We start from the raw sequence: 16,343 nt of genomic DNA, 5'->3' as shown, positions 1-16,343 counted from the left end.
GCAGCGCAGCGCCGCCTCCAACTGCCCGCTCACCGACTGTTGTGCGACGTGCCCACGAGGTGGAATTCAACACTGACCATGTTATCCAGAGTTTACCAGCAGCGCAGAGCGATTGTAGACTGCCAGATGTCAACTTCCACCAGAACTGGTAGTCAGGTCAGTCAGCTTCCTCAAGTCTACAATGAGGAGTGGACGTGGATGTCTGATATCTGTCAGGTGCTGAGTAACTTTGAGGAGTCAACACAGATGGTCAGTGGCGATGCCGCCATCATCAGCCTCACCATCCCGCTGCTTGGCCTGTTGAAAAACTCTCTGGTCAGCATGAAGTCGGAAGCTTTGCGCTCGTCACAAGAGACGGGGGAAGAATATTCCCTTGTTGATAGCCAAAGCACCCTGAGGTCTGTTTCTCAGCGCATATCGGAGGAGGTGGAGGTGGAGGAGGATGAGGAGGAAGAGGAGGAGAATGTTGGCGAGACACAAGAGGGGACCATTGTTGAGTCCTTCACTGTTCAGCGTGTATGGGCAGAAGAAGAGGAGTTGGAGGAGTTGGAGGAGGAGGAAATGGACAGTCAGGCCAGTGAGGGGAGTGAATTCTTACGCGTTGGTACTCTGGCGCATATGGCAGATTTCATGCTAGGCTGCCTATCCCGTGACCCTCGCGTTCAAAGAATTTATTCCAGCACCGATTACTGGGTGTTCACTCTCCTGGACCCACGGTACAAGCAAAATCTTGCCACTCTCATCCCTGCAGAGGAAAGGAGTGTGAGAATGCATGAATACCAGCAGGCCCTGGTGCACAAGCTGAAACAGTATTTCCCTTCTGACAGCGCTAGCGGCAGAGTGCGTAGTTCTGCGGGACAAGTAGCGAGGGAGAGTAGGCGAGCAGGCAGCTTGTCCAGCACTGGCAAGGGTACGCTTTACAAGGCTTTTGCCAGCTTTATGTCACCCCAGCAAGACACTGTCACCTGTCCCCAGTCTCGGCAGAGTAGGGCTGATCTTTACAGAAAGATGGTGAGGGAGTACGTAGCTGACCATACCATCGTCCTAAATGATCACACAGCTCCCTACAACTACTGGGTTTCAAAGCTGGACATGTGGCACGAACTGGCGCTGTACGCCTTGGAGGTTCTTGCCTGCCCTGCCGCTAGCGTCTTGTCCGAGCGGGTTTTCAGTGCAGCTGGTGGCATCATCACCGATAAGCGTACACGCCTGTCGACTGACAGCGCTGACAGGCTGACGCTTATTAAAATGAATAAAGGCTGGATTTCTCAGAATTTCCAATCTCCACCAGGTGAAGGAAGCTCAACCTGAATAATTGATCCACTCCTCCTCCTCCTCCTCATTTTCCTCCTTCTCCTCCTCTTTGTACAGTAAAGCAGAGGAAAATGGCTATTTTTTGACAGGGCCCACTGGCTCTTGCTATACTTCATGCATTTAATTTTTCTGGAGGGCCACCTACCCGGTCCTCTGTTTGAAACAATTTTTGTGAGTGCCACATACAGGCACTCAATCTATTCCATTTTTCTGGAGGGCCACCTACCCGGTCCTCTGGTTTGAACAATTTTTGGGACTGCCACATACAGGCACTCAATCTATTCCATTTTACTGGAGGGCCACCTACCTGCTCCTCTGGTTTGAACAATTTTTGGGACTGCCACATACAGGCACTCAATCTATTCCATTTTACTGGAGGGCCACCTACCTGCTCCTCTGGTTTGAACAATTTTTGGGACTGCCACATACAGGCACTCAATCTATTCCATTTTACTGGAGGGCCACCTACCTGCTCCTCTGGTTTGAACAATTTTTGGGACTGCCACATACAGGCACTCAATCTATTCCATTTTACTGGAGGGCCACCTACCTGCTCCTCTGGTTTGAAGAATTTTTGGGACTGCCACATACAGGCACTCAATCTATTCCATTTTACTGGAGGGCCACCTACCTGCTCCTCTGGTTTGAACAATTTTTGGGACTGCCACATACAGGCACTCAATCTATTCCATTTTACTGGAGGGCCACCTACCTGCTCCTCTGGTTTGAACAATTTTTGGGACTGCCACATACAGGCACTCAATCTATTCCATTTTACTGGAGGGCCACCTACCTGCTCCTCTGGTTTGAAGAATTTTTGGGACTGCCACATACAGGCACTCAATCTATTCCATTTTACTGGAGGGCCACCTACCTGCTCCTCTGGTTTGAAGAATTTTTGGGACTGCCACATACAGGCACTCAATCTATTCCATTTTACTGGAGGGCCACCTACCTGCTCCTCTGGTTTGAAAAATGTTTGGGACTGCCACATACAGGCACTATCCAAATTAAATTGTCTCCATAGCAGCCTCCACACGTTGTCTCCATTGCTACCTCCAAAAGTCGTCCATATAGCTGCCTCCATACATCGTCCCTTTATCAAACGAGGTGTGTCAGGCAGAAATTTGGGTTGTTTTCATGGATTCCACATCAAAGTTGTTAACTTTGTCGCCACCCTGCTGTGTTATCCACAAAATATACTGGCAAACTTTTACCATTTAGGGATATTATTTCAGCGCTTCTTGCGCATCTGTTTACATTCCCCTCACCCGCCATATCCTAAACTTATAAGAACGCTACTACACTTGATCTTATACAAAAGGTTCTTAGAAGTGCTGTTTGGGGAGTAGCCTAGAGACAGGGGCTTGGATTGGCGAAAGCTCGCCTGGCAGCGGAACGCCAGCTCCATGCGCATCATGCGCTTCTTGCGCATCTGTTTACATTCCCCTAACCCGCCATATCCCAAACTTATAAGAACGCTACTACACTTAACTTGGTGCAGGCTGGGACCGAGTCTGACCCTGGGGCTGGTCATATACTGCCGACGCAGAGAATTGCGGGGCCTACCTCGGTCCAGGTCTCAAAGGCCTACTATACCTCCTCCCACCCCTCCTCCACCTCCTCCTCCGAATTACCATCCGTGGGCATGGCGCCATCAGTCGGTAGCTCTAGGCACAGCAGCAGTGCCGTCGCTAAGCGACAGCAGGCGGTGCTGAAACTGCTGAGCCTAGGCGATAAAAGGCACACCGCCCAAGAGCTATTACAGGGCATTCCACATCAAAGTTGTTAACTTTGTCGCCACCCTGCTGTGTAATCCACAAAATATACTTGCAAACTTTTACCATTTAGGGATATTATTTCAGCGCTTCTTGCGCATCTGTTTACATTCCCCTCACCCGCCATATCCTAAACTTATAAGAACGCTACTACACTTGATCTTATACAAAAGTGCTGTTTGGGGAGTAGCCTAGAGACAGGGGCTTGGATTGGCGAAAGCTCGTCTGGCAGCGGAGCGCCAGCTCCATGCCAAGATCCAACTAACATAGTTTTAACTGCAGCACCTTTAATCTACTACTAGTTCACTGCCTCCATACATGGTCCCCTTATCAAACGAGCTGTGTCAGGCAGAATTTTGGGTTGTTTTCATGGCTTCCATGTTAACTTTGTCGCCACCCTGCTGTGTAATCCACAAAATATACTGGCAAACTTTTATCATGTACCGATATTATTTGAGCACTTCTTGCTCACCTCCTTTGGTTCCTCTCTGCCACCCATTGGTTTGAAGCCTGAGTCCATTTAGGGTATGTCGCCATGACACTCTCTAGCCTGGCACTGCTGCCGCTGCCTCTGCATGCCGTCCCCTATAGTGTCAGGGTCAATTATTGCATGTTTTAGATACTATCTAGCTTCATTCTGTCACTCTGTCATGGCCATGCTGTTGCCCATAATTTTGGCATAATGGTGCGATTAAGCAGCCTCAGAGGCATCCATGCATGCTGCCCCTGCTGTTTCCTGTCCATTTCCGTGGTGTTTCCATCCTTTTCTGAGGTTTCCAGGTGTTTGGCCAAGCTTCCCTGTGCAGAGCCTTGGTCCCCTTGAAAAATGCTCGAGTCTCCCATTGACTTCAATGGGGTTCGTTATTCGAGACGAGCACTCGAGCATCGGGAAAAGTTCGTCTCGAATAACGAGTACCCGAGCATTTTAGTGTTCGCTCATCTCTAAAAATAACCAATATTCTCCCGTTGCTATGACCTCTGCTCCAGTCCCATTGTTTCCTGCCAGTACTGATGACATCACATATATAATCACATTGTGCTGGAAGTAGTCACCAGCCTCCACGATCTTACAAACAGCACATAAGCAATAAGCCAATAAAATTATTTAAAAAACCTGTTTACACCCCTGTACCCCTGATCTCCTGGTACACCCTGGATGATATGACAAGGAAAAGGGGGGGGTCTGTTCTGCTACTAGATGGGGGTCTCTAATAAAGAGACCTTTTAATGTAACCAGCCCTGGACCATCATGGAACCATCACCCCTATCACACACATGCACCCCTATATAGACAGCGCCTTAGTGATCTGCTCTATGAGCCAGTGGGGCTGATTTTGGGAGGCAGCACCTTAAAGGGAAAGACATTTAGAATGGATCCAAAATCTGTACATTACTGTAAAGTCTAATATGATGTTTACTAATTGTTCTATTTTCATTAGTTTGGGGGGAAACAGATTCTTTCTCTATACTGCACTGTGTCCATCCCCTTAACACTGACCCAACAGAACCCCTGTAATCATTCTGCAGCTCAGTGCCCCCCATTGTAAAGGCTGCTGCGCCATCTAGTGGCGGATGTTGCAAATTACCTGCAAAATTGAACCAGGTTTCATTCTATTTTATCCCTATGAACACTCACTAATAGTTTGGGGATATTTGACTTTTGGGGGCTATTTATATTAAGCGTAAAAAAGTTCCCACTGCAGAGATATCTTGTCATGTAAGTGGAAGCCTCATCTCAATTCATTGAACCAAAAGCCAACACCAACGCTGGGTCCCAAATTGTCACTGTCTCACTACCTTGTCCTGTGGCTTTGCGCAACAATAACAACTGACAACAATGTTTCTTGCTTTTTGTCTTCTGAAGTGGCACCCACACTTCTTATAGGGGGGCCCTTTGGTCATTGCGCCCCCCCCCCTCCCCCCCCATATACTGTTTTGATGAAATCAAACAAGTAGTATGGACTTCACAGTGACCACTTTCTGAGATGCCTCACAATGGCGGGGTATTGCTGATCTATTGTTCGGTGTCGCCTTGGTCTCATGATGTCCAAATGTGAACAGCATGATGAGGAGGACTGTCTAAATACTAATTCTAATTGAACTAGGAAATTTACTGGGGATGTTTCATGGATGAAACGCCCATTGTGGATTTTACCATTACCACAGGCAGTTGTACGAAAACTCATGAAACATTGAACAGTTGGATATATACTTTCACATTTTAGATAAGATCACATTAAGTTCACCTGTTACGGTTAGAATAATTTTTAGGTTCATCTTAAAATTTCACTCACTGGCCAAAGATCCCTAACTTTTTGAAAGTAAGAATTAAGATATATTAAAATATATTCCTTGGCTCCTTTTCTTCATTTGGATCATGTGATTTCATGTTGACCCGCCACTACCTACCCTCTTTCTGTGTATCCATCACTGTTTGATGCCGATGCGCTACTCCTGCTGAGGCATCATGAGAAGATAACAGACAGCACAAACATCTGACAGTCAGGATGGTCTATTAACAGAGTAGGCAGCACTTCAGGGAGATGAGTATCTCTAACATTATGTCACCTATCATACACTGCAATCAGATTGGGGGTGCAGGGTTGGAAAACATAGCTGGAGTCCTTCTTTAGCTCAATCATGTACCGCAGTTAGTGAAACAGAAAAAGCTGCACAGCCAGACTGCAACTATAAAGGAACAACACTAGAGGGAGCTCCCTGCCTTTTTACATTGAGTAGAGGCTAATGCGGGCTGTACACAAGCAGTGAGCTCCCTCTAGTGGAGACATCAGGCTAGAAAAGTATAATATAGTGTAGACGCAGAAGCAGAAGGTTTAGAATAACGGCTCTGGCTGCTCAGCAATACATCTTTATTCCTGCACACAGTGCCTGGTGGTATCTACCTACACACACCAGGGTCATAGAGGGGGAACCCATAGTGCAAAGTTTTTCCAGCAAAAGAGATTAGGCATAGACCCATTGCTCTACCCCTTTCTATTCCCCTATATGAAGGGACAGCGCACTGCACTTTCCTACATGCAAATTTTCCAATTGCAAATTGGAGTCAATGGACGAGTTGTACAACTGAATTGGCTTGCTATATCTTAAAGCCTTTTGTCGTAGCTATAGCTTCAAAGCATCACAAAATGTATAGTCTGAGGGCGGGTTCGCACATGGCGTTAGCCCCCACTGATCAGTAAGTTAGGCCCTATACCGTGGATAGGGTCGAATTTGTCTTTGTGGGGAAACCCCTTTAATGAAGCAGCGTCTCTAATGAGACTTATTGCCTATGCACAGGGTGGGGGCTATATGTCTGATCGCTCGGGGTCCAGTAAATACTATTCACAGAAATCACCAAAGTGGAGATTTCTGGGAATTTAGCGCTTTCTGTCCTGCGCTACATTTACCTTTATGGGAGTTGGGGGCAGCTAATTCCCACTTCTCCACAGAGATAGGGGCAGCAAATTATCCTGATTATCTGGTGGCTGTCAGCTGGTAAATCCTTAGGCTGCATTCACAAAACATTTTTGGAAAACTGCCCCCAGTTTTGGAACCAAAGCCATAAGTGCATATGTCAGGATGAAGATGTATATGTTGCGCATTTATTTTAAATCCACTTCTTTGGCTCAAAAACTATTCTGGGTATTTCCAGAAAATCTGCACGTGAGCGTAGCCAGGGCCGGCATTAGGGGTGGAAAACTGGGCATTAGCCCAGGACCCGCTGTCATATAGGGCCCCCATGCATGTAGACCTTTGTGGGCAGAGGATGTGTTGCTTTATTACCCCTTGGTTGAATGTCCGGGTGCAGATGCTCATCATCTCCTGTCTATATATCATCTATCCGTCTAGTTATCATCTCCTATAATGTGTCTATTTCATATCTATATATCTGTCTATCTACTATATCTATTATCTATCAATCGAGCTTCTATCTCTCTTCTACTCTATCATCTATCTGTATATATAATCTACTATATATTCATGCATCTATGAATCTATCATCTATATCATCTTTCATATTTATCTTCTATCATCCATCTCCCTATCATCTGTCTGTCTTCTATATAATCCACCTACAGTCCCATATTACAGATACTTACCTACCACTGTGTGCAATTACAAAGTGTTACCATTGTGCAGGGATAAAGGAGCCTCTTACTGACTGTGACTGTTCATAAAATAGTTTTATTTTGGGGCCCCACTTTGTTTAAAACCGGCCATGTACACAGCCTTAAAGGGCTCCAGCGCTAGGGTGTCAGGGTAGGGTGCTGCCCGTGGCTGGACTCTGCTCTGTCCACACCATCTGCTGTTCTCCGCCTCCTGTGTGTGACCGGGGAGGAGGCCTCCGGATCACTTCCTAGATGCCTTCATGTCAGCCATGATATCCACTTCTCTGAGACGCTGCCTCCTCCCCAGCAGGAGGGTCAGTCCCTTGCTGCAGACATGCAGGACCCGGAGGACCCAGGCCAGAGCCTTACATGGGGCTGCAGCAGCTGGAGTGACACAGGGGGACAAGAAGATGAAGACCTTCGATGATTTACCTGGACCTTCCGGACTCACAGAACTCTACTGGTTCTTCATCAGGGGCTACCTGCTCCACACTCATGAGCTACAGGTCAGGCTCCTCCGTCCCATCCCACCCTAATGTGTGTCCAGTGAAATTTAGAATTGTTTGGAGGGTGTTCCCATTTTGTTACAAGTATAGTAATGTAGCTATGTGATTAGATACAGTAGCGCAGCGCAGGGGATAGATTAGATAAACAGCTCCACACACGTGATCGCATATATTAGGCTTAGATACAGCAGCTCAGCAGATCTCATTATGGCTGCTTTCACATATGCGACAGCTGAGAAGAGGAGATTTTTCCTAATTATGTTGCCGTCAACATTGAGTTTACAAAGAGCATGCTTTAACACAGTGTTTGCAACTGCTTGTGTTAACACGATGTTAACAAGTGTGTTAACATTGCATTAACACCTGTTTTGTAAACATTATCTTGACATATATGTCATTAGGCAAATCGGCTCTTCTCAGTTGTTGTGATGCGTTTGGAAACACATGCAGCTATATAACGCGAGGTGTGAACGCGCCCTAAACATGTCAGTCATGGATACACGTCTTGATGGACAGTATCATACATGAAATGGTTAGATCCAGCAAATTGGGAAATTAAAGTGGCCTTGGGAAAAATTATAAGGGTGCGGTCACATGTAGCGCTAGCAAAATCGGGGCGCGCCTGGGGCCGAACGCATTTGCATTTGCAGTGAAACTCATGGAATCGGTAAGCAATCGCATGCGTTTTAATGGTACCGCTAATCAAATCGGGCCGAGGTACGGCCCCCTGTGCTAGCGGTATATATGGCCATACCCCATTGTTTTAGGTGCAAACTGCTTGTACAGGTATTAAAGAAGTGTCCGCGCCACATTTGTGTCGCATGTGACCCTCTTGAGGCGCAGCTGCACTATGTGCCATGCAACACAAATTGTGGGCTTGGCGGTGCGCAGTCGGACCAAGCGCCAAGTCTGTCTCACGCCCAATGTTAAAGGTGCACCAAAAATAGTCGCGCACTCTTTCAGGGCAGTGCAGGAGGTGCCAGATTGCACCAGAAATCCTGACTCTAGCGCCCCCGGCACACTACACAGGACACTGCACATAGTACATAATGTACTGTAAATGTGCTTTGAACATCTGATGTTCCTGCACACATTTCCTGTATATACACATTTTCACACATTACTTGCTCATATACACACAGAAACGTTCCACATCTGTACACATTACACATTCATACCTATTACATACACGTTAGGCCTAGTTCACCAACACGGGAAAAGATACAGCATGTTCTATCCTTTCCCTCTGCTCGGTAACATTGTCAGGCTCCTTCCACAAGCCTGTGACCCGGTGTAGTTGTACGTAAAAAACTCGCAAACAAATATTCACAGACGCGTGCAGCACCAGATTGGCTTAGATTGACGCCCCCCCCATGACTTGATCAGCGATCTGTTACTATACGAAGACCCCGGCTGTCTGCTTTTAGCCCATCATTTGCCATTGATCATTGTAATAGATGATGTGGAAAATCCTGTAGTATGGGGTACGTGCCCCATATAGATTTGTCCTTCCCTCTGTCCTGTTAGCTGGGCCTCCCCATCTGGTTTTGGGTTAAAAAGGAGACCATATTTACCAATTATTTGCAATAAGGAATGAATATAGGGCTTAGTGTGTATCTAATAATCAGAAAAAACCCGCCATCTGTGTGCAGGTGATATACAAGAAGCGCTATGGACCCTGGTGGAAGTCAGTCCTGGGGGACAACAAGGCAGTGATTGTCACCGATCCAGCAATTCTGGAGGTCCTGCTGCGCCAGGAGGGGAAGAACCCCCTGAGGAATGATATCGACCTCTGGAGGACACACCGGGAAATGCGGAACTTTTCTTATGGACCTTTCACTGAGTGAGTCCCAGCCCAGACCCATAGGGAATATAGAAATGTGTCCGGTCCCTGGAGAGATGTGCACGTTGTTAGTAACTGCTCACAAACATCTAATTCTGCTGCTACTAAGAGCAGATGGGAGGGGATATCCAGCAGCTCCTCCCAGAGCGCTAAGGGCACAGCTGGGTGAGGACAAGCACCTGCTATAGCACAGAGCAGTACAATACATAGTGCTCAGAGCACAGCAGTGTAAGGACTCAAATCCAGGTAATGACCCTCTGCTTGTTGACAAGAGAGATGTTTGTCACCTGCTTCTAGTTCTGCACCTCTCACCTAAATTCCAGGCAAGTAACATAGATTACAGGTCCGTGTGCACACTGTAGCTCTATCAGCTTCTAGCTGCTTATTACATCCCTGTGCTCCATATGGAAGGCTCCTTGTTGGTTACTACAGCAGTCTCCAGGGACAAGGCGGATACTGTGGAGCAGCTCCATGCACAGAGCACAGCAGTGTGAGGAAATGCCCCCAACACCCTTGATAAAAATTTAATCCTGGAATTTAAGTGCCCAAAAAACTCTCTGCAAGCCTCCGAAACGTCACAGCTTACTCCTGTTCACTCCGTGTAACCCCCAAGGACAGCGGGACGCTGTAATACGTTACCACGGATGCTGAATTACCGTGGTAGAAGTGTCCTGATGTATCCCTTGTTTTAATGAAGTTTGAAAATAAATGTGAAGAGTTTCTATGTGAGCTCGGCTTGCAGAGAGTATTTTTGGGCACTTGTGGTGAAGACGACGGGAGCCTTCTTGCTGTGGAGTCAGTAAGCCAAAACTCAAAACCGATTCCGACTCCAGCTCCACCAAAATGGTCCCTGACGGTTTTCCTGGTCACTCTAGCAGGACTGAGAAAAGTGCAGCCATTCCTTCCCAGTGCCTGATTCCTCTGATCTATAGCAGAGGAGCTTCACCACTGAGCATGTACATAAAGTGCAGCCACATTCTTCTGCAGTGTCAGGGGTGCACAGGCCACATGCAGCCTGTTAAGCCGTGAGTTGATCATTGGTGCAGGAGGCCGGGTAGTGGTGATTGCAGCTGAGAAGTTCTCTCCTGCTGCTCCGCTCTGTGTCCTGACTCCTGACACTGGTTCTATGTGTAGAGGTCAGGACCGAGAGCAGAGCACCCCCAGGAGAGGAACCAGAACATATCAACTGAATTCTACCGCTACTGGGTCCTCTCCTGTTGCTGGAGCAGTTCTGCTCCAGTTTCTGTTGCCTCTACATACAACCAGCACCTGAAGGGGAGAAGAAGCTGCAGTGTGGTGCCTCCTCCAACCTGTAGAATCATTCCCCAAACTTTTTCCGCCTATGTCTATGTTGGCCCCGCCCACTGGCACGTGACTCCGCCCATCATGTGTAATTGTGAGAATATCTGCAGTTTCCCACACAGTGCTCACTGTTACATACACCAGGCAGTGATAGGGACAGTATTCTGCTAAGGACAGGGAGAGGACTTTCTGTCTGCTCAGGCCAAGATCTGAAGAGACACTGAGCCTGGAGAAAACCTGACTCTCTTCTTCAGAAGTTGACTCATGTCTCCTCATTTGCATATCAGAAAAATGTCCAGCGTTGCCATCGCTCCGGTCTGTGCCCCATGTAAACAAACAGGGGCACCTCAGCTTTCGTCCGGCCACCCCCACCCATCCCTATTTCCAGTGTTGAATCATGCAGGACGGGTGGGCACCCTGTTTATTTACATGGGGCACGGACCGGAGAGATCGCAGCACTATAGGCCGGGAGGGACCGCAGAGGTTTTCTTTTTTTTTACCCGTCCCATCCCGGCCACCCAAGGGATTTTTATACTCTCGAACAACCCCTTTAAGCTACAGTGCCTCAGCAGTAGATCATTATAGGTGATATGGGGAGGTCCGTTAACCCTTTACCAGCAAGTATTAGTGTTAAGTTGGAAAACCATCAGTGCTCATTGCGGGAAGGCTAAGCTCCTGGTGTTGTTGTTCCAGGCGCGGGGAGAAGTGGCGCGCTCTCAGGACAGTCCTAAACCAGAAGATGCTGAAACCCAAGGAAGCGAAAAACTACGGCGGGAGCATCAATGAGGTCATCTCCGACTTCATGACCCGACTGCAGGAGCTGCGCCGGCAGAGCCCCTCCGGTGACACCGTCACAGACATGGCCAACGAGCTGTACAGATTCGCTTTGGAAGGTATCGATGATGGATGGACGGATATCATGCAGGATTGTAAAATAGGGATTTGATGAATATTCCACCTTTATCATGGTCAGTCCTCACCCGAATGTCCTAGTGCAGGGCTGATTATGTGCACACGATGAAGGAGGGGGATAAACCTGTCTACACCAGAAAACCAGAGTCATTTGCACCTGAAATGCTGTTGCACCATTTTTAGGCAGTTTTCCAACTTGTGGAAAAAAAGGGGCGTGTCCACAGTAACCGAGGGGTGTGATCAGATAGAGAATATCAGAAAAATTCAATGTTGTGGTTCAACAAACTAGACCAACTAACAGGAGGTGCAAAGAAGAACATTACTCATAGATCCAGGTGCCATGACTGTGGTATCTTCTTATATTTGTTTTCCATGGCCTCCGCGCTCTAAAATCAACTTTTTTATGCTAATGAGCCAGAAGGGCGCCGGAAGGGGGGGGGGGGGAGTTTTAAAGGGGGAGACAATGTAACAGTCCGAATTATCAGCATGGAGGATCTACGGTAACTCCAGAGGTCCTCTGTAGATGTTAGAAGGAAGGAGGCCATGGATAACACATATAAGTAGATCCCACAGTCCCGGTGCCTGGATCTATGAGTAATGTCCCTGGTTTATCACGATGGATTTGGATGGTGGATTTACTTTAAGTACAAGATAAAAGGTAGTGTATATTTAATTTTAATCTTATCAGGGGATTTGGAGCCCTCTATGGGAAAAACAAAGTGCTGACTGCTATGAAGATAAATAGAAGGGAACCTGTCAGCAAGTGTGACCATGCAGACTGCAGTCTGTTGTGTACTGTCCCTGGAGGGATCTGCAACATCCCCCACCGGGGCCCAGCCTTTTCTTGGGGCCTGGAAACAGCCGGGGTCCGGAATACCGGAGTGGCTGGTGGCTGCGGCCTAGGGCGCGCTAGTGTCACGGCGCTTGGTATGGGGACCGGAGGGCTGTCCTACAGCCTGGCAGGTCTCCAGCAGGTAGTATGTGCAAGAAATATGGAGGGAGAGGCTGATGTACTGGTTTTCCCTGGAGCAAACCCTGAGTGTTCGTAATGTATGTCCCTGGGTAATGGATGGGAAGCCCATGGTGGTAACAGCCGTATCCAGGGATCAGACAGAGACAACGTTGTGCAAATCAACTTACAGTTTTTTATTCAACTTTGGTAGGAACTGCAGGCTGGTAGAGATGGAGCTGAGTCCGGATGGTGGACCTGCTTCTCTATCTATTCACTGGATTCCAAGACCATGTGCTCCTGCCCACCAGGGGTTTATATACTCCCTTGGTCAGGTGGTAGCACCTCTCCAATCAGCTTCCAGCTTACTTTACAAAATCACAAGAAATATCATTGGACAATACATTTCACAGTGTTAACGCTTGCCTTACCAGGCAGTGGCTACAGCTGTAATTACAATGTTCTCCAGTAGTGAGAGACCTCCTAGAGAGGCGATCAGTCTCCATAACAGCTCCTAACATGGAGAGGGCGCTATTCACAAATACCAATGCCTATGCATTGGCAGGGGTGTTGCAGATGAGTAATCTGATCTGCCAGTACTAACAACATACAAAAAGTTATTATACATCTTTCCAGGGACAATACATAACACTGGCTGCACAGAGCACAGCAGTGTGAGGACACATCATCAGTGCACTTATTGAAGCCAAAATCCTGGAATCTGAATCCAAATAGTTCACAGTGCTGCTACTACTAACAAAAAAACACAAAGGTGATTGCACATCCCTCCGCAGACAATACCCAACACCATTGCCTTTAAAGGGGTGTTCCCAATTCAGCAAATAAATGTTATTGTTTGTGTAATGAAAAGTTATTACATTTTCCTATGTACTTTCTGTATCAATTCCTCACAGTTTTCTAGATCTCTGCTTGCTGTTCTTCTATAGGAAGCTTCTATGTTTACTTCCAAGGGACAGAAATCTGACCATGGTAACACAGGTGCACGGCTCGTTATATCACACAGGTGCGCGGCTCGTTATATCACACAGGTGCATGGCTCGTTATATCACACAGGTGCGCGGCTCGTTATATCACAAAGGTGCGCGGCTCGTTATATCACACAGGCGCGCGGCTCGTTATATCACAAAGGTGCGCGGCTCGTTATATCACACAGGCGCGCGGCTCGTTATATCACACAGGCGCGCGGCTCGTTATATCACACAGGCGCGCGGCTCGTTATATCACACAGGCGCGCGGCTCGTTATATCACACAGGCGCGCGGCTCGTTATATCACACAGGCGCGCGGCTCGTTATATCACACAGGCGCGCGGCTCGTTATATCACACAGGCGCCCGGCTCGTTATATCACACAGGTGCATGGCTCGTTATATCACACAGGTGCGCGGCTCGTTATATCACACAGGTGCGCGGCTCGTTATATCACACAGGTGCGCGGCTCGTTATATCACACAGGTGCGCGGCTCGTTATATCACACAGGTGCGCGGCTCGTTATATCACACAGGTGCGCGGCTCGTTATATCACACAGGTGCGCGGCTCGTTATATCACACAGGTGCGCGGCTCGTTATATCACACAGGTGCGCGGCTCGTTATATCACACAGGTGCGCGGCTCGTTAGTATCACACAGGTGCGCGGCTCGTTATATCACACAGGTGCGCGGCTCGTTATATCACACAGGTGCGCGGCTCGTTATATCACACAGGTGCGCGGCTCGTTAGTATCACACAGGTGCGCGGCTCGTTATATCACACAGGTGCGCGGCTCGTTATATCACACAGGTGCGCGGCTCGTTATATCACACAGGTGCGCGGCTCGTTATATCACACAGGTGCGCGGCTCGTTATATCACACAGGTGCGCGGCTCGTTATATCACACAGGTGCGCGGCTCGTTATATCACACAGGTGCGCGGCTCGTTATATCACACAGGTGCGCGGCTCGTTAGTATCACACAGGTGCGGGGCTCGTTAGTATCATGGAGAGTAAACAGAGCCGTGTCTTATGCACCTGTGTGATATAACCGTGCACCATGGTCAGATTTCTGTCCTCTGGAAGTAAACAATGAAGCTTTCTATAGAATGACAGCAAGCAGAGATCTAGAAAACTACTAGGAATGGAAACAGAATGTATATGGAAAAATTGTATAACTTTCATCATATAAACAATAACATTAATTTACCAAAATGGGAACACCCCTTTAAGAAATAATTTGTCAAAGAATTGTGGACCTAAAAATGACCTGATGATAAAAGCTGGCGATTCCTGAGTGTTGTGTCTCATCCCGTGCCTTATCCGGTCTCTCCTCTCTCTCAGGGGTGTCCTACATCGTGTTTGAGACTCGAATCGGTTGTTTGGATAAACACATTCCCCCCGAAACCCAGAAGTTCATCAACTCCATTGCCCAAATGTTCAGGAATTTTGTATTCGTCATCTACCTGCCCCCGTGGACAAGGAACCTCCTCCCCTACTGGAAGCGATACCTGGACAACTGGGACAACATCTTTCATTTCGGTTTGTGTAGATTCCTCACATCCACAAAAAACAAGGACATTTTGCAATTCAGTATCACAGATAACGGACTCAGTAGTTCATCAGACAGTATCACACATGGGCAGATTAGATACACAGTCTGTATTACACATGGGCAGATTAGATACACAGTCTGTATCACACATGGGCAGATTAGATACACAGGGGGATATTTATCAGGACCTCTGCGCACCGCTACTGGCGCAGAGGCCCTGAAATAATCGCAAATGCTTGCTTATTGCTAGCTTTTGCGATTATTTTTCACAATCCGCCACCTTCACGCCAGTGGGGCGTGAAGGGGCGTGAAGGGGGGGCGCGGCCGGCCGATCGGGGGGCGCGGCCGGACTGGAGTGGGCCGGCGCAGGGCGTTACTGTCCCCGCGCCTGCGCACTTGCAACTGCCGGCGACTTTTCAAACGTGAAAAGTCGCCGGTTGCGTTTTTTTCTATGCCAGGCCCTGCCTGGCGTAGGAAAAACGCTGCGCAACTGGCAGCCCGATACATGAAGAGGCAGAAGCCTCTTCATGTATCGGGCTGCGAATTTACAGCGGCGGGGCTATCATACGCCCCACAGTCTGTATCACACATGGGCAGATTAGATACACAGTCTGTATCACTCATGGTCAGATTACATAGCTCCCAACCATCCCGGATTGGCTGGGACAGTCCTGTATTTTTACCTCTGCCCCTCGTCACGGGCAGCTGGGAGATAGTGCGGGATCTAGAAGGAATATCCGTGACAGTCTGTGGTTGTCCCGGCTCTGTGTCCCACATAGTAGATACTTTCAAAGCCAGAACTCATAGTACAGGGAATCCTTTTGAGAGATATGTCAGGGACCACGTCATCAGGTTGAGATCACCATCTGTCCATATATGGTGTGTACCTAGGGCTTCTCCAGACACAAAGTTTAATTAAATAAATTTTTGCCCAGCCCGGGATTCGAAACTCAGACCCTCTGCAGTCCAACTGCTATAGAGACACAACCTCTATCCACTGAGCTATGAGCACAGTGATTAGCTAGCTAAGGATTTTTGGTAACTAAGAGCTGTTACCTGTGACTGTTACACTGTGACACAGACT

The 16,343-nt window shown here is 47.9% G+C and overlaps 2 protein-coding genes across 2 annotated transcripts in view; one reads left to right on the top strand and one right to left on the bottom strand.

Annotated features, from left to right (window-relative positions):
- The window catches only part of WNT6 (Wnt family member 6), a 216,551-nt gene that overhangs the window by 149,035 nt on the left and 51,173 nt on the right, over positions 1–16,343 (bottom strand). The window lies entirely within an intron of this gene.
- LOC140075908 (sterol 26-hydroxylase, mitochondrial-like) overlaps positions 7,316–16,343 on the top strand; it is a 32,419-nt gene continuing 23,391 nt past the window's right edge. The window contains exons 1-4 of the mRNA XM_072122320.1: positions 7,316–7,707; positions 9,360–9,550; positions 11,546–11,745; positions 15,049–15,246. Coding sequence (XP_071978421.1) covers positions 7,462–7,707; positions 9,360–9,550; positions 11,546–11,745; positions 15,049–15,246 — 835 coding nt within the window. The 5' untranslated portion in view covers positions 7,316–7,461. The remainder of the gene's footprint in view (positions 7,708–9,359; positions 9,551–11,545; positions 11,746–15,048; positions 15,247–16,343) is intronic.

The sequence above is a fragment of the Engystomops pustulosus genome, chromosome 8, assembly GCF_040894005.1.
Source record: "Engystomops pustulosus chromosome 8, aEngPut4.maternal, whole genome shotgun sequence".
Taxonomy (NCBI): domain Eukaryota; kingdom Metazoa; phylum Chordata; class Amphibia; order Anura; family Leptodactylidae; genus Engystomops; species Engystomops pustulosus.
This window is presented reverse-complemented; position numbering and strand designations above follow the sequence as displayed.